The sequence below is a fragment of the Erythrolamprus reginae genome, chromosome 11 (genome assembly GCF_031021105.1).
Source record: "Erythrolamprus reginae isolate rEryReg1 chromosome 11, rEryReg1.hap1, whole genome shotgun sequence".
NCBI lineage: Eukaryota > Metazoa > Chordata > Lepidosauria > Squamata > Dipsadidae > Erythrolamprus > Erythrolamprus reginae.
In genome coordinates this window covers 37596941-37624312 of record NC_091960.1, presented here as the reverse complement: position 1 = coordinate 37624312, position 27372 = coordinate 37596941, and the positions used below count along the sequence as shown (strand labels likewise).

Sequence of the window (27372 nt, the reverse complement as noted above, 5' to 3'; positions counted from 1 at the left end):
CCCCACCCACCCCCCATTTATGCGTTAAAATAATTTTGAGACATTTCATGCCAAAAAAATAAAAGACTTGAAAATCTAAAATTAACTTCTCAAATCACACTCATGCAATGGGCTGATGAATGAATGTGCCCCCCCCCGAAATTCCTTGTGCCTTTCTATGGCCCCTCGTTGTCTTGATTAGAGTAGATGAGATTTATTGGATTTATATGCCGCCCCTCTCCGCAAACTCGGGGCGGCTCACAACAATAGTAAAAAACAGTACATAGTAACAAATCCAATGCCCACCAATCTAATTACAATTTTAAGTTAAGAAATTCATAAAACAATCCCAATATATATAAAAAACAGGCACACAGTCAATCAATCAAACGGCAAAACAACATGGGCAAGGGGGAGGTGTTTTAGTTCCCCCATGCCTGACGGCAGAGGTGGGTTTTAAGGAGTTTACGAAAGTCAGGGAGGGTGGGGGCAATCCTAATCTCGGGGGAGCTGGTTCCAGAGGGTCGGAGCCACCACAGAGAAGGCTCTTCCCCTGGGTCCCGCCAGACGACATTGTTTAGTCAACGGGACCCGAAGAAGGCCGACTCTGTGGGACCTATCTGGTCACTGGGACTTGCCAGATGAGCTGGCCTTGGGTTGCTCTTCTTAGTCCTCTACCTCAGGGGTCTCCAACCGTGGCAACTTTAAGACTTATGGACTTCAACTCCCAGAATTCCTCAGCCAGCTTTGCTCAGAATTTCTCAGCTTTGCTGGCTGAGGAATTCTGGGAATTGAAGTCCACAAGTCTTAAAGCTGCCAAGGTTGGAGACCCTCGCTCTCCCTTGTCCTCAGGGCTCCCCTTTATTTCCAAAGGCAGTTCCAGGCCCATTGGGGTGGGGTGGGGGCTGTCTCCGAAGTGGGATTATGTGTAGCACTGACCAAAGGAGGGCTGTCGTTCTGCTCACCCTTCTCCTCTTCAACAGACAGGTCTGGGGCTCGGACATGAGCTCCCAAGAGACCCCACAAGCTCGGAGATTTCCAATAGAGGCAGGAGATTCTCCCAGCCTGGCAACGGCCCCCGAAACTCAGGAGCCCGTTGCCCCCGAGCGCGCTGCAACAAGGTGAGCACGGAGTCGGCAGAGAGAAGCAAAGCTGCCATGTTGTTGTCCCTTGGACTTTAGGGTCCTTCCTTCCATAGGCTTTGTGCTCTGAGCAATCCATTAGTCTAAGACAGTGTTTCCCAACCGTGGCCACTTGAAGATATTTGGACTTCAACTCCCAGAATGCTGGCTGGGGACTTCTGGGAGTTGAAGTCCAGATATCGTCAAGGGGCCAAGGTTGGGAAACACTGCTATAGAGCTTCCCCTTTGAGGCTATTTCCTCCTCACATTTTTAATTCTGCAGAGTCTTCAGAGGTCACACTGAGTGGCCTGCGGTGGTGTCACTAGAGCAGCAGCATGTCTCAATCTTGGCCACTTTAAGACACGTGGAATTCAACCCTAGCTAGCCGGGGAATTCTGGGAGTTGAAGTCCACACATCTTAAAGCAGCCAAAGTTGAGAAACACTGACCTAGAGGGATGGAATGGGGGGGATGGCCCTTGGGAGTTCTTTTGCCCCTTTCCCCTTTGGAATTTTCAAATTACTTACCGATGAAAGTCATCAGGTTGCCAGTGAATCATATAAAGGCAAGAACCATATAGAAAAAGAGAGGCTTGGGCCCACTTACAGCTCTGGGTGGTGAATGCAAAATGGATCAGAACTCTCTCTTCGCACTGACCCTCCAGCCAGAGAGAGCGATGGGACAAATGACATTAAGAAAGCTCAGTCTGCGAAGTTTAGAAAGCAATTGATGCCCAGAAACTGCAGTTTAATGTTTCCAAATGTAAAATAATGCACTTGGGGAAAAGGAATCCTCAATCTGAGTCTTGCATTGGCAGTTCTGTGTTAGCAAAAACTTCAGAAGAGAAGGATTTAGGGGAAGTGATTTCTGACAGTCTCAAAATGGGTGAGCAGTGTAGTCGGGCGGTAGGAAAAGCAAGTAGGATGCTTGGCTGCATAGCTAGAGGTGTAACAAGCAGGAAGAGGGAGATTGTGATCCCCTTATATAGAGCGCTGGTGAGACCCCATTTGGAATAATACTGTGTTCAGTTCTGGAGACCTCACCTACAAAAAGATATTGACAAAATTGAACGGGTCCAAAGACGGGCTACAAGAATGGTAGAAGGTCTTAAGCATAAAACTGACCAGGAAAGACTTCATGAACTCAATCTGTAGAGTCTGGAGGACAGAAGGAAAAGGGGGGACATGATCGAAACATTTAAATATGTCAAAGGGTTAAATAAGGTCCAGGAGGGAAGTGTTTTTAATAGGAAAGTGAAGACAAGAACAAGGGGACACAATCTGAAGTTAGTTGGAGGAAAGATCAAAAGCAACATGAGAAAATATTATTTCACTGAAAGAGTAGTAGATCCTTGGAACAAACTTCCAGCAGACGTGGTAGATAAATCCACAGGAACTGAATTGAAACCTTACAAAGATCCATTGTAAGACAAAATACAGGAAATAGTATAAGGGCAGACTAGATGGACCATGAGGTCTTTTTCTGCCGTCAGTCTTCTATGTTTCTATGAATGAGGAAGGAGGGGAGGAAGGAAAGGAAGAAGGAAAGGAAGAGAAGGAAGGAAGAGAAGGAAGGAAGGAAAGGAAGGAAGGAAGAATCCACAGGAACTGAATTGAAACATGCCTGGGATAAACATAGATCCATTGTAAGATAAAATACAGGAAATAGTATAAGGGCAGACTAGATGGACCATGAGGTCTTTTTCTGCCATCAGTCTTCTATGTTTCTATGAATGAGGAAGGAGGGGAGGAAGGAAAGGAAGAAGGAAAGGAAGAGAAGGAAGGAAGAGAAGGAAGGAAGGAAAGGAAGGAAGGAAGAATCCACAGGAACTGAATTGAAACATGCCTGGGATAAACATAGATCCATTGTAAGACAAAATACAGGAAATAGTAAAAGGGCAGACTAGATGGACCATGAGGTCTTTTTCTGCCATCAGTCTTCTATGTTTCTATGAATGAGGAAGGAGGGGAGGAAGGAAAGGAAGAAGGAAAGGAAGAGAAGGAAGGAAGAGAAGGAAGGAAGGGAAAGGAAGGAAGGAAGAATCCACAGGAACTGAATTGAAACATGCCTGGGATAAACATAGATCCATTGTAAGATAAAATACAGGAAATAGTATAAGGGCAGACTAGGTGGACCATGAGGTCTTTTTCTGCCGTCAGTCTTCTATGTTTCTAGAAAAGGCTCCCCCCTTCCGTCCCTTTTTAAAGGATGACCTCCCGAGACCACTTTTGCGGCTGTTTGGGCAGTGGTGCAATTTGGGCTTCCTAACCAACCCGATGGTTCTTCCCTCCCTTTCTTTCCCGGGCAGGCAGCTGCGAAGATGTCCAGGGTGCCACTGCCTGACCTTGCCCAACGTCCCCATTGATGTCTACATTGCCATGGGTGGGAGCCACAGGCCACGAACTACCTGAAGACTCCCCCAGGTCGGCTCAAGTGCTGAGGCCACAGCGGCTGTCCCAGGAAACACACTGACGGCCAGACAACAGTGAAGCAAGCCACACAGAACAGTGACGCACATTTTAATAAAAGGACACCTTAAAATGTTTCTGTGACTGTCCTTCCTGGAAATCGGCCTTGTTTCTCTCTGCCGGAGCCCCCCCCCCCCGATACCCCAGGGAGCTGAGCGGGAGGCTCAAGGCCTGGCCGCAGGGAGTCACAAAAGGAAGCGTCCATCCGTTGCCCCAGTCCACTCATAATGGGGCTGGCCCACCCACTGGATAAGGTGAACGAACCAGTCCCACTAATGGTCAGCTTCTTGGCTGCTCTGCCTCTGTCCCTCTCAGAGGACAGAACTGGACAGCTCCTCTTTCTTCCTGTTGATTCCCAGGTCTGCGAGAGCGGGAACTGAAGGGAGACTCTCTGGGGATCCAGTTGGTTTCCAAAAGTGAAAGGGGGTGGATTCATTCTGGCGCTCTCTTCCCTCTCTTGGCCTCCAGTGGGATTTGGAGAGAGGCTTTTGAGTGGGAGGCCAGAACATCTCCGGAGAACGTTAATGCTGCCAGGTGGCATCATTGTCATCAGTCATGTCCACCCTTCAGCCACTGCTGGCTGGGGAATTCTGGGAGTTGAAGTCCAAATATCCTCAAGTGGCCAAGGTTGGGAAACACTGGCTTGGCTGGAGTCTTTCAGGCCCTTTCCCAGCATTTCATTTATTACCAGTATTTATTAATTTGACTTCTATGCTGCCCAATCAATCCCATGGGACTCAGGGCAGCTTACAAAAACACAATATAATACAAAAATAGGAGTCACTATTAATACTAACAAATTAAAATAAAATAAAAACCAATAAAATCCTATTATAAACCCAGAACAATCCAATCCACGCAATTCAGCCATGACAGATGGCAGCAATTTTAATGAAGTTTTAATTATGTTTCATATCAAATTTTAACCATCTTTGCTTCCATTTGAAATTTTTATATTGTATGCAGTTTATAATATATATAATATATAATAATAATAAAATAAATAAATAATAAAATAATAAAAGTTTTCTGTGGCGGGGTGGGCAGTTTTTAAATTTGATAAAAATCTTGCAAAATGAAATACATTGAAAATAAAAAATAATTTCCTTTTTCCTGGGGGAAAGTTAGGGGAAGGGGCTCCCTCTCGCTGGCGCGGGGCGGCCTCGCAGCACAGCCGCCGGACGGGGCGAGTCCCCCCAGGCCGAACCGCCTCAGGGCCGCCGATCCCCCACAAGCGCTTCGCCTGCAGTCCACGCCCGGCCGCTGGGAGGCGCCCGCAAGCCGCAACGGTCCCAGCGAGGCGGCCTTGCGGGGGCGGAGCTTCAGCGCGAAGTTGGGGCGGGGATGGGGCTGAACGCGCGTGCTGCCCCGCTTCGGCCACCGTCGCTCCTATGAAGCTCCACCTTGCTGCCCCCCGCGTCGCCGGCCCGTCTGCGCGGCCCATTGGCCTGTCCGCCATATTGTCGGCGAAGGAGGGACGGGACGCAGCGGCGGACATGGGTGAGGCGGCGGCGTCTCTCTTTCTCTCTCTCTCTCTGCCCCCCCTCCCGCGCGTGCGTCAGGCCCACCAGCCACGGCCACCCGCCTCCCTGCGTGGCCCCGTGTCTGGCGGCGGCGGCGGCGGCTCCGGGCGGAGGGGCGTGGCCGGCGAGGCGTCCGGAGGAGCCGACGACAGCCAGGCCGCCCCCCGTCCCGCCGCGCACTGCGGTCCCCGGCGGCGCTCTGGGCCTAGGCGGGGAGGCCGCAGCGTTTGGCCCGGGGCGTCCCGGTTCTCCAGTGCGGACGGGACGGGACGGTGGGGAGGCACGGAAGCCCCTCGGAGCCGCTTTGCCTCTCCTTCCGCTCCCTCCGCGGAGCTTTGGGCTCGGGCTCCGAGGCGCCCCACCCACCCACCAACGCGGGGCTTCCTTCCCCCATGTGGGAAGGCCTCCGCACGAACCCCCTTCCCGGGAAGGGAGAGGCCTTGGGGGCGCCGGGCCTGGGGGTCCCTGGAGGCGCCGCCGGGATCGCCCTCCAGAGGGGGGCTGTGAAGGTGGGGCGGGGAGGGGTGCTCGCCCCCTGGCTCTGAGGGCAGGCGGAGTCCGGCGCAATTCTGCCACTGCACCTGGGCAGGGAGCGCAATCACGGCTGGACACGCATGTGCGCCTGTGTTTGGGTGCATTAACCATGGAGTTCAGCACAATTCTGCCACTGGACCTGAGCAGGGAGCGCAATCGCGTGTGGACACGCAGGGGCGCCTGTGGCCCAGGTGCAGTGGCAGAATTGCGCCGGACTCCGCTACCACTCAGAGCCACAGGGGCGAGCACACCTCCCCGTGGCTCTGTGCACATTGCACGCGGGCGCACCTGTGTGTCTGCACGCAATTTCACTCCCTGCCCAGGTGCAGTAGCAGAATTGCCCTGGACTCCGCTAGCCCTCAGAGCCCCGGGGCCGAGCACAGGTCACCTTCCCACCTTAGCAGCCCACCCCTGGGTGCCTCAAGTGCCTGGACCCTTTTCTGCCAACTTGCCTTTCGTGTGAGCGTTTGCACAATTAGGCTGATAACATTCCCCAGACGAAACTATAGTTTCCCCTCTGGCCTCCCTAGTTTCACTTAAACTTGGGATTGTGGGAATCGTTTCCTCATCTGGATAAACACCCTGAGACTCTTGTGACAACAAAATCAAATGCCATCTTCATAATAACTGTAGATTTAGAGCTTTATATGGAACTGTAAAAATAAAACACAAGCCACATCCTTCACATTCTATACTACTAGTGCTGGCAAACCTTTTTTCCCTCAGGTGCCAAAAGAGTGTGCACGAGCGCTATTGTGCATGCGCGAGTGCCCACACCCATAATTCAATGCCTGGGGAGTGTGAAAACAGCTTCCCTCACCCCCTGGAGGCCCTCTGGAGACCCTCGTGTTTTGCCCTCTCAGGCGCCAAAGGCTTCCATAGAGCCTGTGTGTGTGTGTGTGTGTGTGTGTGTGTGTGTAAAAACACCCCCCCAGGCTCTCTTGCAAGCCCAAAATATCCTCCTAGAGCCTCTGTGAGCCAAAACTCAGCTGCCCGGCACACACATGCACATTGGGGCTGACCTAGGGCAATGGCTTGCGTGCCAGCAGATATGGCTCCCCGTGTCACCTGTGGCACCTATGCCATAGGTTTGCCATCACTGTTCTATACAATTGAGTTGAAAACCCGAAGTTGCCTTAGCATTGCACTACACAATAGAATTCAATATAATTACTGCTTGGGATAGAAGCTGTTTTTCAGCCTATTTGTTCTTGTTTTTATCACTCTGTACCGTCTGCTACATGGTAAACATTCAAAAAAAGGAGGCCCATGATGAGTTGGGTCTTTAAGGATGTTTTGAACTTTCTTACGGCAGTCGGAGCTATAAAGCGCTTCCAAAGAGGGGAGAGGGCAACCAATGACCCTCTGGGCAATGAGGTTGACCTTCTGGAGCACTGTCCTATCTGCTATTGCGCAACTGGCAAACCGTCCACAGGTGCAGCAAGTTAAAATAATCTCTGGTGCAGCTGCAGAAGGTCACCAGCAGTTTTTCATTCAAATCTCAGGTACTAAAATGTCTGCTGGACCCTTTTGACCAGTGCTGCAGTGTGAGTTTCCCCGGTCAGGGCCTCTTTTACAAAACTTAAAAGTGGCCACTTTCTCCACTCGGTTTCCATTGATAAGCAAGGGCTGGATGTCTTCTATAATTCACTATAAGCTCCTTGGTCTTATTGGTGTTAAAGACCAGGATATTGTCTCCACAGCACAAAAGCAACCGATCCACCACATCTCGATAGGCAGGCTCTTCCCCCCTCCCCCGGAGATGAGTTCCACCAGTATTGTATCATGTGCAAATTTAGTAGTAGTATTACTAGCATAAGTGGGAATGCAGCCATGCACATAAAGAGCATAGAGCAAGGGACTCAACACGCAACCCTATGGTGTACTAGTGTTAAGGGATGAAGAGATATAATAATAATAATAATTATTATTATTTATTAGATTTGTATGCCGCCCCTCTCCGAAGACTCGGGGCGGCATACAAATATAGTTACCTGATTAAACCCTCTGTGAGCAGCCAGACTGGAAATCTATAATTCAAAGGCAGACTGAATAAGAAAGTCATATTTAGACACCATCTGGAAGTATTGTGTTAAATGCAGAACTAAAATCTACAAAAAGCATCCACACCTATATTTTGTGATTTTGAGAGAATCCTAATCCATTTAAGGCATCCTTCCCCAACTCTGTATTGTCCAGTTGTATTGAAAGTTCATATTTTTCAAACGTATGGACTGGGAGTTTAGGTCCACCAGGTCTGGATGGTACCGGGCAGTGTTTCTCAACCTTGGCAACTTGAAGATATCCGGACTTCAACTCCCAGAATTCCCCAGCCAGGGTGCCATCTGCTTTAGCATCTTTCTTCATTTGATTTTATTAAAATCAAATTTCATAAACAAAAAACTACTGACTATATTTTCCCAGAATATAGGAGTTGTGTGGCATTTTCCAGATGCCAGAATATGTTCTTTCCAGATATAAAATAAATTGGGCGGTTGGCCTCCGTGATGGCCTTGGGCGAGGGGGCAGAGGAGGCTGCTCTGGTGGACGGCCATTGGGAGGTGGCTCAATGCCAATGGGAACTGAGTGGCCTTTGTTTTTTTATTTATTGTCATGGCAGGAGTTTTTTTCTCTCATTTTGATCTGCTAATATAGTGTTTTTATTGTTATACTTTCTTGTAGGATGCCATATTCCAAGTGTGGCTTTACCAAGACCTTATAAAGCAGTACTAACACATCACGTGATCTTGATTCTATCCCTCTCTTGAGTCAGCCTAGGATTGCATCGGCTGCTGGCTCATGTTTAAGTGATTGTCCTCTAGGATTATTATTATTGTTGTTGTTGTTATTGTTGTTGTTATTGTTATTATTATGTATTAGATTTGTATGCCACCCCTCTCCGGAGACTCGGAGTGGCTCACAACAACAAAACAGTACAAATCCAATGGTTAAAACAATTTAAAACCCTTAATATAAAAAACAATCATACATTTCATACAAACCATATGTAAAGTGGAAATGACCCAGGGGAATCAATTTTCCCATGCCTGGCGACAGAGGTGGGTTTTAAGGAGTTTGCGAAAGGCAAGGAGGGTGGGGGCAATTCTAATCTCCAGGGGGAGTTGATTCCAGAGGGTCGGGGCCGCCACAGAGAAGGCTCTTCCCCTGGGTCCTGCCAGACGACATTGTTTAGTCAATGGGACCTGGAGGAGACCAACTCTGCGGGACCTAACTGGTCGCTGGGATTCGTGCGGCAGAAGGCGGTCCCGGAGATATTCTGGTCCGATGCCATGAAGGGCTTTATAGGTCATAACCAACACTTTGAATTGTGACCGGAAACTGATCGGCAACCAATGCAGACTGCGGAGTGTTGGATTCCAAGTCCTCTCTCGCAGCTGGGATATGGAGCCAAGTTTTACCTAGTTGTATTTGTACAGATTACTTAAAAAGGCCCTTCAGTTTTACGCTGAGAAACGTTGAAGGGTTCCAAGTTGTGCCACTACAGCTAATAGCCAAGGATTCTTTCAGATGAACGCAGTCGAGTGACTCATTGCAGAGTCTCAACAGGCCTCCAGATGGGAGCATCACTTGGTGTCTTTCAGGCCCAGGGCATGATGCGAGGAGCCTACATTCTATTGATAATGCAAAAAAAAAAAAAGAGCCTCATTTTCTCTGGCCTGCAGAAACCATGGCGAGCCCAGGAAAAGAGAACAATTACCGAATGAAAAGTTACAAGAACAAAGCTTTGAACCCGGAGGAGATGCGCCGGAGGAGAGAAGAGGAAGGGATCCAGCTACGCAAACAGAAACGGGAGCAGCAGGTAAGGGGGCCCTGCTTCAGTCCAAAGTGGGAGGAGGCAGAAGTATTGCTTCTCCTTGTCATTTTGGGCTTATTTGATATTTGGCAGTCAATCTCTTAAAGGACAGCGAGAGAGAGGAGCAGTGAATAAGGGAGGCACTGTTCGGTGGACCGGGATATCACAGACACCCCCCCTCCCCGAGAGCCAGCAGTAGCCTCCTGACCATCAGCTGATGAGAAGCGACCAGAGTCACTTAGCTGGGACGGCCATCGCAGGAAGAACAGAAGAAGTGAAGTCACTTGGATGAGACGATGTTTTAAACAATTGGTCTAGTTAAGATTTGAGAGAGGGACGAGTGTGAGGACTGAAACAGCTGTTGGGGTGAAGCTGCAGGAAGGGGGAGAGGGGCTTTTTTCTTTTAAGTTGCTTCCTGTCTGGATCTCAGCAGTGGGGAGAGCAGAATGGGGGGAAAAGGCTTGGTTATATTGGAATAAGGAGAAAGATTTGCTATGGAGCCACTTATGCTGGACTATTGGAATTACTGGTTGGGTCCCAATGAGAACTAGTGGAAAGAGTTGGTATATTATAACCTTTCCCCCCTTCTTTTAAACTTCTTGTTTTGGTCTGAGTCTTCTAGGTGGATCTGTGTTGTTTGGGCTTAGTATACATTTTGTTTTTGAACAAGCTCCCTTCCTTTCATTCCTTTCCCATTGCAGCTCTTTAAAAGGAGAAATGTGGAGCTAATTAACGAAGATGCTGCTATGTCTGACAGCCCCCTGGTAGATTCCTCAGCCAGCTCTACCATTGGTGGTGTAAGTAGAGATTATATACCATGTTTCCTTCTTACTGCTCTCTGTCTTCTTCAATATCAGTAAATTCCCGTGAAGTTTGTAAACATTTTCTGCCTCAAAAGCTAAAGAAATCAACCTGTCAATTTCGTTTTGAGCCCTGGCAATCAGGTTGGAGCTAGAGAAGGGGATTTATCGGCTACCCCTGCGGGACATCGTTGGGTTGGTGACCCATTTTGTCTGTTTTGGTACAGTAACCGTATTGTATCTCTGAGAAGGTTTTTAAAAAGAATTTCCTGGGATTGAGACGTCTTTCCTCTTAACCCTGGCCTGGAAACGTCTCCATGAAAATTGGAATCATCTAAAGTTTGAGAATTCTTACATGGATTAACATCTGATCTTTTCAGGAGGGGGTGATCACAATGGAGATGGTGAAAATGTTGTTCTCCGAAGACCCCGATCTTCAGTTAGTAACTACCCAGCGATTCAGGAAGCTACTTTCAAAAGGTACATTCAGCTGTGACTCTCTTGAAGAGGAGTTGGTGAGATTAATTTAGTGTTTCTGTTAGGCCCTCAAGATACAGTTGTTGTTCAAATACTTTGCCAAAAATATTTGAAGTTTTTCTATGGGGGGGGGGGGTGTAGACTGAACACCAGGAGCAGAATACCGGAGCTGCTCATTTTTTAATTGTACTGAATTACAAATCAGTGTGTAAGCCTACATTGTGTTATACAAAATCTCAGCCTCAACTGGGCAGTTAGTTAGACGGAGAGATTCAATGTGTATATGGTCCTATTGGTGCACAGGGTCATGTGCAAGCTGGGATTGTGATGTTCATCCCTCTCTCCCAAGCGATAGGCAACCGTTACCTGATACTGTTTGATACGTATTTCACCTTATTCCCTCCCTTCAGTTTCTTTTTCCATTTTATTGCAGAGCCTAATCCTCCAATCGATGAGGTGATAAGTACTCAGGGAGTTGTGGACAGGTTTGTTGAGTTCCTCAAGAGAAGTGAGAATAGCATACTCCAGGTAAGAGGAGGGCCATCTGTTTCCTGAAGGTCTTAGTCCACTTTTCAGCTTGCTCTGTCTTTGCCTTCTTATGTGGGTGGTCGTGATCCAGTTGACCAAAGACACCTCACTACAAAACGATATCAAAAATAGAGACGTTTGGCTACAATGTTTAATAAAATTACTATTAAGAATTTAAAACCATTGTTGTATGGCTTTTCAGACCATTTCAAAGTCTGCAAGTTTGACCGAAGCCATAATCAACTGATTATGTGTGGATCGACATAGGTTATTTTGTTAAAGAATACGTGTGAAAGGAATACTTGGTTTATTTATTTATTTATTCCTGAATAATGTTTCCAAATGTAAAATAATGCACTTGGGGAAAAGGAATCCTCAATCTGAGTCTTGTATTGGCAGTTCTGTGTTAGCAAAAACTTCAGAAGAGAAGGATTTAGGGGTCGTGATTTCTAGCAGTCTCAAAATGGGTGAACAGTGCAGTCAGGCAGTAGGGAAAGCGAGTAGGATGCTTGGCTGCATAGCTAGAGGTATAACAAGCAGGAAGAGGGAGATTATGATCCCGCTGTATAGAGCGCTGGTGAGACCACATTTGGAATACTGTGTTCAGTTCTGGAGACCTCACCTACAAAAAGATATTGACAAAATTGAACGGGTCCAAAGACGGGCTACAAGAATGGTGGAAGGTCTTAAGCATAAAACGTATCAGGAAAGACTTAATGAACTCCATCTGTATAGTCTGGAGGACAGAAGGGAAAGGGGGGACATGATCGAAACATTTAAATATGTGAAAGGGTTAAATAAGGTCCAGGAGGGAAGTGTTTTTAATAGGAAAGTGAACACAAGAACAAGGGGACACAATTTGAAGTTAGTTGGGGGAAAGATCAAAAGCAATGTGAGAAAATATTATTTGACTGAAAGAGTAGTAGATCCTTGGAACAAACTTCCAGCAGACGTGGTAGATAAATCCACAGTAACTGAATTTAAACATGCCTGGGATAAACATATATCCATCCTAAGATAAAATACAGGAAATAGTATAAGGGCAGACTAGATGGACCATGAGGTCTTTTTCTGCCGTCAGTCTTCTATGCTTCTATGTTTCTAAGTATAGACTATCAGTCCTTCCAAGACAACGTACATTATTAATCCTGCTTTAATATAACAATCCAGAAAGATCCTTCGAGTTTATGTTTGAAAACCAGACACCAGTTATTCCTCTGGGATCCAGGCCTGGAGTGTCTTCCTCTCTTACCTTCCTCCTTCCAGCTTTTCTCCTTGGTTTTTGTGGTGTGGGTGGTGGCAAACAGGCAGCCCCTCCCCAGCTGTGCCTCTGCCTTTGACTTGCATGCTCAGGTGGGGGAAAGGCTTGAGCAGCACCACCGGAGAAAGAGCTGCCACTCAAAGAGGCTGTGGCCACAGGTGAATTCCTCCCTATTTCGTGGCTTCTGGAACTGGGGCAGCCCTTCCTCCACCGCTCATTGTCCTCTGGAAGCTTTGGGGTGAAATCAGGCTAGAAATGGCAGCCAGAGTGAGGAGGTCACGTTTCTGCATTGTTTTGCCACCACCTCCCAGGAACAAAGGGGAACTCGGTTCGATCTGTTGAGGTTCAATCCCCCAACAACGTTTTTCCCCTCTGTGACTGTGGGTCTCGGCTGGAGTCAGTTGTTTCACTGGCTGCTTCTCTTCCAGTTTGAAGCTGCGTGGGCTTTAACCAACATCGCCTCAGGTAACTCACTGCAAACTAAGATAGTGATTGAGGCTGGAGCCGTCCCGATCTTCATCGAATTGCTGAGTGCTGATTTTGAAGATGTGCAAGAGCAGGTGAGGCTCAGACCGGGGCGACTGGTTTCATGGCAGCTCCGGAGCTTTTGGGCCTCCCCTCTCAAGCCTTTCTGTGGCCCCAGTTGTGGAATGACCGCCGTAAACGGTGCCCTAAAAGAGCAGCAGCTTCCCAGCTTAAAAATGATTGGAATGACTGACCCTCAGAAGGTTTTTTTAAATTTGGTGTCTGGAGCTTGGAAATGTTTTTGACTGACCTAGCCAATTTGCATTGCTTGTCTACACCTTCAACTATCCCACCACACTTGGGGGTTTAGAGTTCCATTGGTTAGTGCTCCATCAGTGGAGACTTTTAAGAAGAGAACTGGTGAACTATTTGTCTGAAATGGTGTAGGAGCTCCTGCTTGAGCAGGGGGTTGGACTAGAGCAGTGTTTTTCAACCAGCGTGCCGCGAGACATGGTCAGGTGTGCCGCGAAGCTCAGAGAGAGAAAGAAAGAAAGAGAGAAAGAAAGCAAGAGAGAGAGAGAGAGAGAAAGCAAGAGAGAGAAAGAGCAACGAGAGAGAAAGAGAACAAGAGAAAGAACAAGAAAAAGAAAGCAAGAGAGAGAAAGAGAGCAAGAGAGAGAGAGAAAGAGAGGGAGGGAAGGAGAGAGAGAAAGATAGAGGGAGGGAGGGAGGGAGAGAGAAAGAGAGCAAAAAAGAGAGGAGGGAAGGAAGAGAAAGAGGGATTGAGAGAGAAAAAGAAAGAGGGAGAGGAGGGAGGGAGAGAGAAAGAGAGCAAAAGGGAGGAAGAGAGAGAATTTTTTTGTCCAAACTTTTTTTAGCCACCCCTCCCCCGCTCAATGTGCCCCAGGGTTTTGTAAATGTAAAAAATGTGCCTTGACTCAAAAAAGGTTGAAAATCACTGGACTAGAGGACCTCCATGGTCCCTTCCAGCTCTGTCATTCCATGTTCCATGGTCTAATTATAGTGTCATTACATCACACCAATTACTTGCCTTTCCCCTGGAAGGCAGCATACGTTGGCACAGGGGTCCTTCACTCATTTTATTCTCTCCCAACAACCCTGTGAGGTGTGATGGCCCAGCTGGCTCTCTTTATCACCTGGGACTCCATGCCTAACCTTCAGGCTCTGCTGCTGTTGTGATGTCACAGAGGGGCCAGGCTGCCTAAGAGAAGGCGAGCTGCTTTGCAGGGTGTGAGAGCCGGGCCGGCTGGCAAGATAGAAGCACAGACCCCCTACTAGCTATGGGCAGGCTTTGGCCATAGAATGGGATGAAATAATCAGATACAGAGGAGCAGCTGTCGAAAGGAGGGACAGCTACGAGGGTGATGCCTTGTTCAAGCTCCCTCCATGTGCTGGGGCTGCTAGGATGAGACTATTTTGCCCTGCTGCGTTCATCGCAATGGTAACAAACAGCATGGAAGTGACTTAAGGTCAGCGGTTCCTTTGCAAGGCTCAACTGACCGCTTCGCTGTTGCTCTTAACGTACCCCCTTCAAGGACTGATTCCTGAAGCGCCTGCTCTTCTTCCAGGCTGTCTGGGCCCTGGGGAACATCGCTGGAGACAGCTCTGCCTGCCGTGACTATGTCCTAAATTGTGGCATCCTTCCTCCTTTATTGTTGTGAGTAGCCACTGGGAGAAATTCCACCACTCTGTGGCCCTTCCTTTCCTCCGGGTGCAAGTGCTGAGTGGGGCAAACGTGTCCTAGAGCCACAACTGGTTTTCTTACTTTCCCCGAACCGTCTTAACTGCTAGGACTGTTTCTAGGGCACAGTTGCCAAGCCCTTCAATCGCTTTGTTTAAGCCCAAAGCCCACAACGTGGACTTAAGCATCGTTTGGTTATGTTTCAGGCTCCTCACAAAATCCACTAGGTTGACAATGACACGGAATGCAGTCTGGGCTTTGTCGAATCTCTGCAGAGGGAAAAACCCTCCCCCAGAGTTTGAGAAGGTAAGGTCCAAATGTCTATGGCACTTTATGTTCCCGGCCACAGGCACCTCTTGTGTTCCACAGGCTTTCTCAACTCTGGCCACTGGAAGGGGTGTGGACTTCAACTCTTAGGATTTCACAGCCAGCACAGTTGAGAAGAAGTAGTACTATATCTAGGCTCAGGATTAAAAGTCATTGTCTTGCTCCTGTCACTTAACTCTCCTTCCTGCGTTTAAAAGCGCAATACTTGTGAAAATAGTAAAACACAGGCCTTCATTGTAACTCAAGTCCTGATGATGCTGATTGTAGGCCGAGCATCTTATAAAGTTTAGTATTTTATTCTCCCACAGAGAAGATAATCGGTGTGAGTAATAAGAGACATAGAAACTCTGGAGAAGGTGCAGAAAAGAGCAACCAAAATGATGAGGGGACTAGAAACCAAGACATAATAGGAGGAGAGATTGCTGGAACTGGGCATGGATAGCCTAGAGGGAAAAAAAGAGGGGACATGACAGCTGTATACAGATATTTGAGGGGTTGCCACAGAGAGAAGGGGGTCATGCTATTTTCCAGGGAATCAGAGGGCAAGACGAGGAACAATGGATAGAAGCTGACCAAGGAGAAATTCCATCTGGAAATAAGGAAGAACTTCCTGACGGTCAGAGCGATCAACCAGTGAAAGGGCCTGCCGGTGGAGGTTGGGAAGACCCCAACTCTGGACATTTTCAAGAGGAGATTGGACGCCCACCTGGCTGGAGAGGTGTTATCAGTGGATGCATTTAATTAAACCCCTCCAACTTGGCTTTCTGTCCTGAGCCACATAATGGCGCCAGCTTTATGAAGGCTCGATGCACAACTGAGAGAATACAGAGAAACTGTGAGCCAATCACTCCTGCCAGCGCATGTCAACCTTCCTCGTGTATCAATAGGAGACTCAAATCCAGGAAGCCCCCACTGGCCCTTGCACAACATCTGCCCAACAACCTTTAACATTGATTCCCAGTAGAAAGCCAAACGGGCCTCTGAACGCTCAGGCACACGAAGACGTATCGCTGATCCCACAAAAAAGAGGCCAGGCTCTGAACGACCACGTCAGCAATGGGACAATTCTGAATAGGATTCGCATCTCGCACGGACTCTATACCAGTGGGGCCTGGTGTCCTCCACTCAGCGGGGCTGCGGGGCTCCATGTCTCAAGTAGTCCGGTAGCTGAGTTTTAAAAATATAAACGATGCTGTGCTTCAATGGTTAGATGGTCTAGACCAGTGTTTCCCAACCTTGGCAACTTGAAACCATTTGGACTTCAACTCCCAGAATTCACCAGCCAGCGAATGCTGGCTGGAGAATTCTGGGAGTTGAAGTCCAGATATCTCCAAGTTGCCAAGGTTGGGAAACACTGGTCTAGACATCAATATTTGAACGTAGAATAGAATTCTTTATTGGCCAAGTGTGATTGGACACACAAGGAACTTGCCTTTGCTGCAGATGCTCTCAGTGGACATAAAAGAAAAGAGACATTGGTCAAGAATCATGAGCTACAACACTTAATGTTTGTCATAAGGGTCAAATAAGTAATGAGAAAACAATCAATATTAATAAAAATCTTAAGAATACAAGCAACAAGTTATAGTCCTACAGTCCTAAGTGGGAGGAAAAGGGTGATAGGAATGATTAGAAAAAACTAGTAGTAATAATAGTGCAGAGTTAGTAAATAGTTTGACAGTGTTGAGGGAATTATTGGTTTAGCAGAGTGATGGCGTTTGGGGAAAAACTGTCCTTGTGTCTAGTTGTCTTGGTGTGCAGTTCTTTTTTAACATTTATATTTTATTGTGTTTTACTAATCTAGGTGAAACATTAATCTATAATGCTAGTCCATGTATGATATGCCCTATATTAAATAAAATAAACAAACTGCTGTATCTATGGGTAGAGGGCTGACTGACCAGCTCTAAAATAAGCATTTGGTGTGATTGTAGCATGAGAAACTGATTGGAAAATCCAGGCTCTTTTTCTGACTTGAGCATGAAATGAGAGATGTGACCCTACACACTGAAATGCCTGTAACTCCCTCTTGACCCCTTGGGCCGGTGTCCTCACCGCCTCTGGCCGTTGTGTTTCTGGGCAGGTGTCGTCCTGTTTGCCGGTCTTGTCTCGCTTGCTCTTCAGCAGCGACTCGGACTTGTTGGCAGACGCCTGCTGGGCGCTTTCCTACCTGTCGGATGGACCCAATGAGAAGATCCAGGCGGTCATTGATTCCGGAGTGTGCCGGCGATTGGTGGAATTGCTAATGTAAGTGTAAAAGTGCTACATTATGGTTAGCTATAGCTCATTGAGTAATTGGTTAGAGTGACGCATGCCACAAATCTTGGTTGGCCAAGGGCTTTCCTTGGCTGTGGTCATTTTGTAAAGTCGGATGTGAGGGATCTGTGTGGGAAGGACTTTGGGAGACAGGAGGAAAAGCTGGGGAGAAGGCTGCCCTGGGCTGAGAGGCAGCTGTGCCCCCACAGGAAACCTCTGGAGGGCCCCCCCCTGGGACTTTGGACTGGAAGGGGGGGGGCCTTGTTGCCCGGCCTGCCTTACAAAGTTGCCACTAGGCCACGTGCCTTCTTCACATTAAGTCAGTTCCATAGGAAGGACACTTGAATATTTTCTGACCCCTTAATTGGGGATGTAGCTGAAGCCGACCCAGTTTTCAAAAGGGGACAAATGTGAATGTGGGACACTGAGGCAGGTTCCTTTCTTTTAAACGGTGGGGTGGGATCAGCAGAGGGTTCAGCCTAGTTCCCAGGTGGGGAGAGGGTGGGGAGAAGGCCCATGGGGCGCAAAGGATTGCTGCAGTGGCTGGCCCTCCTGCCCTCCCATTTCCAGGGGAATAAATGGGCAAAGGGGGCTGAGTGATTAGGGAGAGCTGGAGGGGATGCCCCTAAAGTCCCATCTTAACCCATTCTGAGTCTAGGGTCTTCCAAGTAGGGGACATGGTTTAAATCCCAGCAGATGGAAGCAGCTTGGATCCGCCCAAAGGTCCAGGATGAGGAAGCTGCTTTAAGGTAGCAAAGTCCAGCTTTCTCTAAGTAGTTGCTTACAATTGACCCCAAAAGGGGATTTACAACCTGGATTCAAAAGGTCCCATCTCTGAAGGTTTTCAAGAGAAGTTTGGACAGCCATTTGTCCAGGATGGTATGAAGTCTCGTGCCTTGGGAAGGGGGTGGGGCCCTCAAGCTGCCCTCCAGTCCTGTGAGTCGGTTCTGACAGACAGGCCCCCAGCCCAGTTATATGTCCAGACTCTGGGGATTCGGCAACATGGCTGCCTGTATGACACTTGCACGTCCCATGGTCCTCTGACTGCATTTTATGATGGTTTTGCTGAAAAGCTTTTGGTAAAACATATCCATAGCGAACCATTGGTCATAATGGCCGTCTCCATTATGATTCCAGAAGGAAAAGGGGGGACATGATCGAAACATTTAAAAATAAGGTTCAGGAGGAAAGTGTTTTTAATAGGAAAGTGAACACAAGAACAAGGGGCCACAATCTGAGGTTAGCTGGAGGAAAGATTAGAAGTAACATGAGAAAATATTATTTGACTGAAAGAGTAGTAGATCCTTGGAACAAACTTCCAGCAGACGTGGTTGGTAAATCCATAGTAACTGAATTTAAACATGCCTGGGATAAACATAGATCCATCCTAAGATAAATACAGAAAATAGTATAAGGGCAGACTAGATGGATCATGAGGTCTTTTTCTGCAGTCAGTCTTCTATGTTTCTATCTGTAGCTTACAGCTGTTATTTGACTGTGGAGCTGCAGACCTTGGCCTGGCCAGAACATTTTAACAAAAGCAGGGACTGGTATTAATGTGCCCCCGTCATATAAGGCAGGTGCCTATCCTGTGACTTTCCAGATGTTGCTGAGACAGCTCAGCCAGCAGCCCGGAGGAGCACGTGGTGGATTGCGGCTGAGTAATATTGGGGGTCTTCCTTGGTTCCCCCACTATAGCCTCCATGGGGTTTCCTGGACTGCATCCCGGCCTTGCACAAAGAGACTTTGCTGGGATGTCTCTGATGGTGTCCATTCTTGATGAATAAGAGAGACCACACTTAAGGAACCTTGAATGTCTTCTTGTTGTCTTCTGCACACAGGCACAGCGATTACAAGGTGGCCTCCCCGGCTTTGAGAGCAGTTGGCAACATTGTGACGGGGGACGACATCCAAACCCAGGTGATTGGGGTGGGCTTCTGTAGCCCTTTGCAGCTGCCCCCAGGAAGCCCCCGAGCTTCTTCCCTAAATCCTCCTTGGAAAAATCTACCACAGATCTGGGGAACTCAAGCTCCAAATTGGCTACAGTCAATAATGAGAGAGGTGGTGGAATCTGGCTGTGATACTGGCAGTCGGTGCTCAGACTGTGATTTAAAGCAGAGGCCGGCTTCATGTCAGGGTCAGTAATTACTCGTTGGTGTGGGGAATGCTAGCTTTGTTTTTGTCCATGCAATTCACTGAAGAGTAGGAATTACTCTTTTTATTTGGGTGTTTCTATTTTTGCCTCTTCTAAGAGCAAGGGTTTAGGTCTAGGAGAATAAGGGGGTCTTTGGGTTTGTCATGACAACATTACACACACACACACACACACACGTCTTGACTCTCTATGAACGTGGGGCCCTTGAAGGTTCACCACCCTCCCCCCCCAAAACCCCCAAGGATCCCCCAGAGCCCCTTCCCCCCTGTGTTCTCCTCTGAGACGCCCCCCTGCCAGACTTCCTTCTGCCTGTTTTGAGTGGGAGCAGAATTGATACTGGCAGCTGTTACTTTGCTTTTCCACTTCTCTGTTTATATTTTAATTAAAAAACATTACTGGCATTATCACAACACAAGTAGGTGGTCCAGAAATATGTGAACACATACACTCAGGAATCCAGAGAGAGCTCTGCCTGCCCCGTTTATGTCTGTTTGTTGCCCATAAGAGTAAGAACCTAAGAAGAGCCCTGCTGAAGGGGGCCAAAGCCCATCGAGTCCATCATTCTGTGTCCCACAGGGCCCCCCCAATTGTCCATGGGGATCTTCAGCAGAAAGAGAAGGCAAGACCCTCCCTTCCCCTTGACCCCCAACAAATGGGACCCAAGGGGACCCTGCCTGCCTCAACCAACATAGAGGCGGCACTTGGACATCCGTTTCAATAACCACTGATACACTTGGCCTCCATGAATCTGTCTCATCCTGCCTTGAAGCTATGGACATAACCAAGGGACCATGACTGATGGGAACACACTAAGCAGCTTCATCCAGTCATGCGTGTCCTTAGGATGATACCTCACGATCAAGCCCAAGTCTGTTTTGGGAAGGTCGTTCTCAAAATTTCCCCTTGCTTAACCCCCCCCCCCCCCTGCTGCTTTCTTTAGAGTAATGAAGACCCTCTTGAGCTTTGGCTCAGCATTTCCTGTATCTGCTATGGTATTGGTAATAGTTTAAGAGAGCTGTTTCCTATGAGATGGGTGCAGGTAATCAATTGATGGGTGGATGATCTTGGAAGACGAGGGGAAAAGATGGTGCCTCCTCTGACCGTTAACCCCCAGGGGTCGGAGGAGGAAGCGTAGGAGGGGCCCAGCCTGGTGCATCGGGGGGTTAAAAATAGCGCTGGGAAATTTGTACCTTCAGACTTGCAAGATCCTGTTCATGTCGCCTTGCAGTAAAGTAGAATGAGCTCATGTTTCCTGTCTGGTTTATCCAGCAGGAGGGCTGACCCCTCAGTCTTGCTTCTCCCTGCCCCTGCTTGACCCCTTAGGGTGGATACTTCCTACGTTCCTTCCTCCGGCTGTTGACCCATTGTCTGATTGTCTTCTAGGGGCCGTCTCGTCCCCTCTTTCCCCAGATCTTCCGCCCATTTGGCTGCATGGGGGCAGGCAGAGGTTTTGAAACAGGGCTTGTTTTTCCTTTCCAGGTGATCCTCAATTGCTCAGCTTTGCCTTGTCTCCTTCACCTGCTCAGCAGCCCCAAAGAGTCCATCCGGAAAGAAGCTTGCTGGACCATCTCCAACGTGACAGCAGGGAACAGAGCTCAGATACAGGTAATAATAGGTCAGCGGAAGTAACACTCCGAAGGCTTAAATGGCCGCGTGCTCCTTGGACTCTTTCCCTCCCAAGGGCTTCATCTTACGTACGGAAACATTGAGCTGGAGTTTCTACATTTCTGACTAATTTCCCAGCCATGCCAAATCATTTTATCTATCTATCTATCTATCTATCTATCTATCTATCTATCTATCTATCTATCTATCTATCTATCTATCTATCTATCTATCGTCTGTCTGTCTATCTATCTAATCTCTCTCTCTCTCTCTATCTATCTATCTATCTAATCTCTCTCTCTCTATCTAATCTCTCTCTCTCTCTCTCTCTCTCTCTAATCTATTTATCTCTCTCTCTGTCTGTCTATCTATCTAATCTAAAAACGATTAAAAAACCCATTAATATAAAAACCAGGCATACATACATACATACCATGCATAGAATTGTAATGGCCTAGGGGAAAGAGGATCTCAATTCCCCCATGCCTGACGGCAGAGGTGGGTTTTAAGCAGCTTACGAAAGGCAAGGAGGGTGGGGGCAATTCTAATCTCTGGGGGGAGTTGGTTCCAGAGGTCCGGGGCCGCCACAGAGAAGGCTCTTCCCCTTTTCCTTGTTACCAATCCCTCCAGGAATGCCAACTCTTATTACATGCCTTCGTGTCACTTGCAAAAACCTCACATAACAACCTTTCAGTTATATTTCAGCCTCCACCCATTTGGTAGCCTTCCCACTAGCTAGGTTGAATCTTGGAATTCTCAGCAATGCTGGGCTTGTTGGAGAATTCTGGGGATCGAGGGCCACACATCTGGAAGTCTATGGGGCTCAGGAAAGTCTTCTTCAATGCTGCACCACCCTGCTTATATTCCTCCATGGGGATAGAAGAAGGTTATGCGGTAAACTATTTAATCATATTGAGAAACATGATCCAACCCCTGGCATAGTCCCTTTTCAGCTTTTTTGAAACTGTATTAAGCAGGCACTGCAGTCATTAAACAAACCCATTCATATGAATGGGCATGGTTGGGGGGTTTTTTTTGCCAGAAAGCAGCAAAAAACATACCGAATCACAGTCACTTTGACTCTGGAATGCCACAACTGGTCACGAAGCTGACTCGGACAACATGTGGCTGCGGGGGTGGTTATGCAGCCAGGACTACTTTATGGGCCATAAAGCATCTGTGCGCTGGCTAGCACAACTTCCAGTGGTCATAAAACAACTGGTCATTAAGTGAGGACCACCTGTGCTGCTGCTTTGTCCTCACCGGACTGGAGGGGGATTGGGGGTTGGGTCCAATGCGCAGCCTCCAGGTAACCCTTCATGGCACCGGACTAGATTATCTCAGGGACCACCTTCTGCACGAATCCCAGTGACCAGTTAGGTCCCACAGAGTGGATCTTCTCCGGGTCCCGTCAACTAAACAATGTCGCTTGGCGGGACCCAGGGGAAGAGCCTTCTCTGTGGCGGCCCCGGCCCTCTGGAACCAACTCCCCCCAGAGATTAGAATTGCCCCCACCCTCCTTGCCTTTCGTAAGCTGCTTAAAACCCACCTCTTCCGTCAGGCATGGGGGAATTGAGATGCTCTTTCCCCCTAGGCCTTTACAATTCTATGCATGGTATTTCTGTATGCATGTTTGGGTTTTATATTAATGGGTTTTTAATTGTTTTTAGTATTTATTGGATTATTATTGTACATTGCTTTATTACTGTTGTTAGCCGCCCCGAGTCTCCGGAGAGGGGCGGCATACAAATCCAATAAATAAATAAATAAATAAACCCTGTCCTGCCTCTGGCCCTGCAGGCGGTCATCGACGCCAACATCTTCCCCGTGTTAATTGAGATCCTGCAGAAGGCGGAGTTCCGCACGAGGAAGGAAGCGGCCTGGGCCATCACCAACGCCACCTCCGGAGGAACCTCGGAGCAGATCAAGTAAGGCCCCTCATCTTCGCTTCAGAGTTGGGGTGTGTGTGTGTGTTTGTAGTTGTGCTTCCACCCTCCCTGTGGTTTCCCCAGTTGCACACATCATTTGCTTTTGCGTTGATTCCTGTGGGAAATATTGCTTCTTCTGACAAACTTTTCTCTTTAAGAACCTGGGTCACAGAACAAATTAAGTGAGTAAGTAGAGGGACCACTGTACTTTATTTCCCTCTTACAGTTTGCCAACTATAAGAGTCTGGGCTTGAATTTCAGAAGAGGATAAAATCAATAAACACATCTAAAAAAAAAAAAGAATTTCAGAAGAGGAACCGGGGAAGGGGCCCTGTCTTCTCAAGGACGTTCAGTTCTAACAGTAGTTTCATCTTTTGCCATTTTTTTATTGCCTCGTTTCCAGATACTTAGTAAACCTGGGCTGCATTAAACCCCTGTGTGACCTTTTGACCGTCATGGACTCTAAGATAGTTCAGGTGGCCCTGAATGGCCTGGAGAACATCTTGCGGCTGGGAGAGCAGGAGGCCAAGCAGAGCGGCACCGGCCTCAACCCCTACTGCAGCCTCATCGAGGAAGCCTACGGTGAGGGCTGAGTCTTGAAGGTGGACTGTGGCTATTTGCAGATGGATTCATTCATTCATTCATTCATTCATTCATTCATTCATTCATTCATTCTCATTCATTCATTCTCATTCATTCATTCTATTTTTTTATTATTAAAAATATACTTTATTAATTTATACAAATAGGAATAAAACGGGGGAAGGGGGATGGGAGTACAGAAAAGAAAAGGGGGAGGGGAGTGGGGTAAACAGTATTGTTATATCACAGCTTATATATATTATTGTATATAGATTTCAGGTATTTGTCCGTATGTAAATATTTCGTATTCAGAGTTCTTATTTAAGTATCTTATAGCTGTAATATTTGATAATCCAACAGTAATGTGGGAAAAGAAAGGGTAGAAAGGGAGAAGAGGGAGGGAAAAAAAGAGAAAAGAGAAAGGAGAGAGAGAGAGGAAGATGAGAAGTATTACCTGCAAGCAAGCAGGCGTTTGGGTTTCTGACGACTTAGATGGGTTATATTTATTGTTTTTGTTAGTATAATCATTCATTCATTCATTCAATTTTTTTATGCCACCCTTCTCCTTAGACTCAGGGCGGCTTACAACATGTTAGCAACAGCACTTTTCAACAGAGCCAGCCTATGCGCTCGGTTGAGGCCCCTCTTGGTGGAACCCCTTCCCAGTGGGGCGTCCCCAATGCCCTGAGGCAGTTGCCTTTCCAACCTCAAGCTGAAATATTAATTTTTCATTTTTTTTTAAAGCTTTGCAGTGTATTATTGGGTAGCCCCACTTCTCTCCCTGCCCCATTTTTTTACCCCAGTGTTCCCAACCCTCAATATTTCATAGAGATGATCCCCTACCCCTGACGCCAGCGGCCCCCAACTCTTCTGGCTTGGTGGGCCGGTGGGCACGCCCCACTCCATCTGCACCGTTGTGCTTTCAAACAGACCCTGAATGTCGAGGGCTCAGTTGTGTGAACCGCCTGAGTGTTGGTGGGGAATCCCGCGTAAATGGTGTCGTTTTCTTCCCCCAGGCCTGGATAAAATCGAGTTCCTCCAGAGCCACGAAAACCAAGAGATCTTCCAGAAGGCCTTCGACCTGTACGAGCACTACTTCGGCATGGAGGACGATGACTCCGCTCTGGCCCCCCAAGTGGACGAAGCCCAGCAGCAGTTCATCTTCCAGCAGCCCGAGGCCCCCATGGAAGGCTTCCAGCTATAACCCGTGTGCGGAGCCGAGGGGGAGAAGACCCTCCCTTTGATGGAAAGCCAGCAGCCGAGAGCCTTCCCACCCCCAGCCCTGTCCCCTTCTCTGCCCCGCGGAAGGCGCCACCCGTTGCCAAACCGCTTTCTCTTCCGCCACACACACAGCAGCACCATCAGGTGACTCTTTTCTGGGGAGGCGAGACACTGTGTCCCCTGCCACTTTTTGTGCTGCACAGGTGTGTCCGAAAAGGCAGGTGCTGAAGTGGACGGAGGAGGGAGGTGTAAATGCCTTTTAGTTTGCGAATTTCCGCCAGGTTTTTCTTTTTTCTTTTGTGGTGTATTATTTTTCCCCCCTCCTAAGATGAGATTTTTCACTTGGGTACTTAAGAGATGACCCCCCCCCTCCGCCCCCCCCACTGGGAGAAGGCAAGACAACCGGAATTGTAAACCAAGGAGCTTGGATTCAACTATTTGAAACGATTTGCACATGTTTAATTTTTATTAGAGACTTTTCTTTATTTGCCAAATGCACCACTTTGACCCGTGTGGGGTCTTTCTCTTTTCTCTTTCTTTTTTTGGGTGGGGGAGGGAGAATCCTCTTGCCAAAAATGCACCTTTGGAGGGGAGTGGGCCAAGCTGCTGCTGTTTTTGTCCCTCTCGTCCTAAACAAAAAACAGAAGACCCCCCCTCTGCACAGAGAGGGAGGCTGGATTGGAGGGTCCCCCCCTCAGGCTTTGAGGAGGTGGGGAAAGCAATTCGAAGAGCTGCAGCTCCCAGAGCTCCAGTCTTAAGGGGAAGGCACAAAAGAAGAACTCAGAAGCACAGCGGCCTCTCTAGCTGGACTTAACCTTTGCTACTGACTGAAGTGGACTGTGAGAAGAACCCCCCCCCCCTCGTGCACCTTTACTTGAAGAAACAAAATTGCAGAGCTCATTGGAGCCTTTTTGGTTTCTGCCATTTGATTTGGGGTTTTTTCCTTTCTCTTGGACCACTGGGGTGGGGGCGACTTTGGCGTGGTGGAGCTTGGGGGGGGGGTGGAGGAGGCTTATCATCTGCTCTCCGTGCCCCCCCCCCGTCCCATGGCCCGTCTGTCTCTCTCTCAGAATTACCTCCTGCTCACAACTGTATCGTGTACATTTACTTCAAAATGAAGAAGTCAAAGCTCTGTATTTTTTATATATTATATATACATGTAGAAGAACATTTGTATCCTTTGGTCAGAGGAGGCGGGGGCCGGATAGAGAGGATGGTGTTCTGGGGCAGGCCGGCCTAGCGAGCTGGTTACACCGGGTTGACCACAGCTACAATCCTCTTGGGTCCCCCCTCTTTGCCTGCTGCACGAGCGACCCAGTTTGGTGGACGGGCTTTTGTTGGAGACCGACCGGGCCCTGGCTGGTTCTTCCTTCCAGAGAGAAGCCCCCGGCTCAGAGACCCCGTCGGGTGTCTCAAGGAAAGTTCAGGGGGTGGGCACAACCCCTCCCTTGCTCTTCCCCCAAAGTCTTCAAGGGCAGAGATTCAGGCAGGGGTGAAGTCGGATGGAAGCCTTGGGCTGTATTTTGTAATAGAGGTTTGCTTTTCATTGTTTAAAAAAAATGCCAAGGAAACTTAATAAAGTTCATCTCTGCATTCAGTGACTGCAATCCACACGTGAGTGGACTGGACCATGTTTTTTTTCTTGCAGCCATGTCCTAGTTGTCACACCTGGAACTATTAAAGGCCTTTTGGCTCTCAAAGGGCCAAAGATGTCAGAGAAATCCCTTTTGCTGAAATAAGGTTGAATAATAATAATAATTTTATTAGATTTGTATGCCGCCCCTCTCCGAGGACTCCACACGTCTGAAATGCTGCATGTTGATAGAAATTAATATTTGCCATGAAATGCCCTGTTCTTAAAAACTGTGTGTGTGTGTGTGCGGGGGGGTGGGGGGGAGAAAAAAGGTGCATGACTCCAAAATAACTGGCTTATGTAATTGAAAGTGAAAACAGACAAAAAAAAACCACCTAGAACTTTTAAAAAGACCACCCAATCTCTATACTACTACCCCAACAGGGTCAGGGGATCACAGACAACCTAATCCCCAACCTTTAAGCAAAGCCACATTTTAAAAAGGACTTTGAAGCCCCTGCAGGATGGGGCCCTGAGCAGAGGGGGGCTGCTAAGGTGGAACGGTGACGTGTACTCGCCCCTGTGGCTCTGACTGCTAGTGGAGCCCAGCGCAATTCTACTGCACCTGGGCAGGTAGTGAAATTGCATGTGGACGCACAGGGATGCCTGTGTCTGCCCAGGTGCAGTAGTGTAATTGTGCTGGACTCCGCTAGCACTCAGAGCCATGGGGGTGAGCACAGGTCATCACTCCACCTTAGCAGCCCCCCTCTGGCCGTGCGGATGCTCTTCAAGAGGGCAGGCCGGCCAATAGAGAAGGGACACTTCCGGAGAGCCACTAGATCAGGGGTCTCCAACCTTGACCACTTTAAGACTTGTGGACTTAAACTCCCAGAAATTCCTCAGCCAGTTTATCCCAAAATAATCCAGAATGCAAAGATTAATGCTACAAGTAAAAGAGGAAGAAAAAGGCAGCCTGGGGGCCTGCCCGGTGGGAGTGCACCCTGCCTCCTGCGGACCCCCAAGGTGAGCTGGAGGGGGGGCACTCGATGATAT

At 48.1% G+C, this 27372-nt stretch overlaps 2 protein-coding genes across 8 annotated transcripts in view; both read left to right on the top strand.

Moving 5' to 3' along the window:
- Positions 1-3645, top strand: part of BSDC1 (BSD domain containing 1) — a 34737-nt gene extending 31092 nt beyond the window's left edge. For 4 of the 7 annotated variants that reach the window (XM_070764467.1, XM_070764468.1, XM_070764464.1 and 1 more), the window contains exons 11-12: positions 963-1100; positions 3409-3645. In XM_070764467.1, coding sequence (XP_070620568.1) covers positions 963-1100; positions 3409-3465 — 195 coding nt within the window. In that variant the 3' untranslated portion in view covers positions 3466-3645. Of the gene's footprint in view, positions 1-962; positions 1101-3408 lie in introns of those variants that run through there. The other 3 variants (XM_070764471.1, XM_070764469.1, XM_070764470.1) reach the window with 3 other exon arrangements.
- A 1253-nt stretch (positions 3646-4898) lies between these two features.
- KPNA6 (karyopherin subunit alpha 6) lies at positions 4899-26359 on the top strand. Its single transcript, XM_070764340.1, has 14 exons — positions 4899-5068; positions 9309-9445; positions 10141-10236; positions 10620-10719; positions 11150-11244; positions 12934-13065; positions 14560-14648; positions 14879-14978; positions 17083-17246; positions 19097-19175; positions 20890-21015; positions 22816-22943; positions 23347-23525; positions 24542-26359. Exons 1-14 carry the CDS (start codon positions 4960-4962, stop codon positions 24727-24729), a joined length of 1722 nt encoding a protein of 573 aa, XP_070620441.1. The 5' UTR covers positions 4899-4959; the 3' UTR covers positions 24730-26359.
- The last annotated feature ends 1013 nt before the right edge of the window (positions 26360-27372 follow it).

What these genes read in the sequence shown, in the direction of transcription:
- KPNA6 (XM_070764340.1), top strand. Translation starts at nt 4,960, where the DNA reads ATGAAGCTCCACCTTGCTGCCCCCCGCGTCGCCGGCCCGTCTGCGCGG. An exon ending in CGATTGGTGGAATTGCTAAT is followed by an intron (nt 17,247 to 19,096) that starts GTAAGTGTAAAA and finishes TTCTGCACACAG; the next exon opens with GCACAGCGATTACAAGGTGG. An exon ending in GGAACAGAGCTCAGATACAG is followed by an intron (nt 21,016 to 22,815) that starts GTAATAATAGGT and finishes CTGGCCCTGCAG; the next exon opens with GCGGTCATCGACGCCAACAT.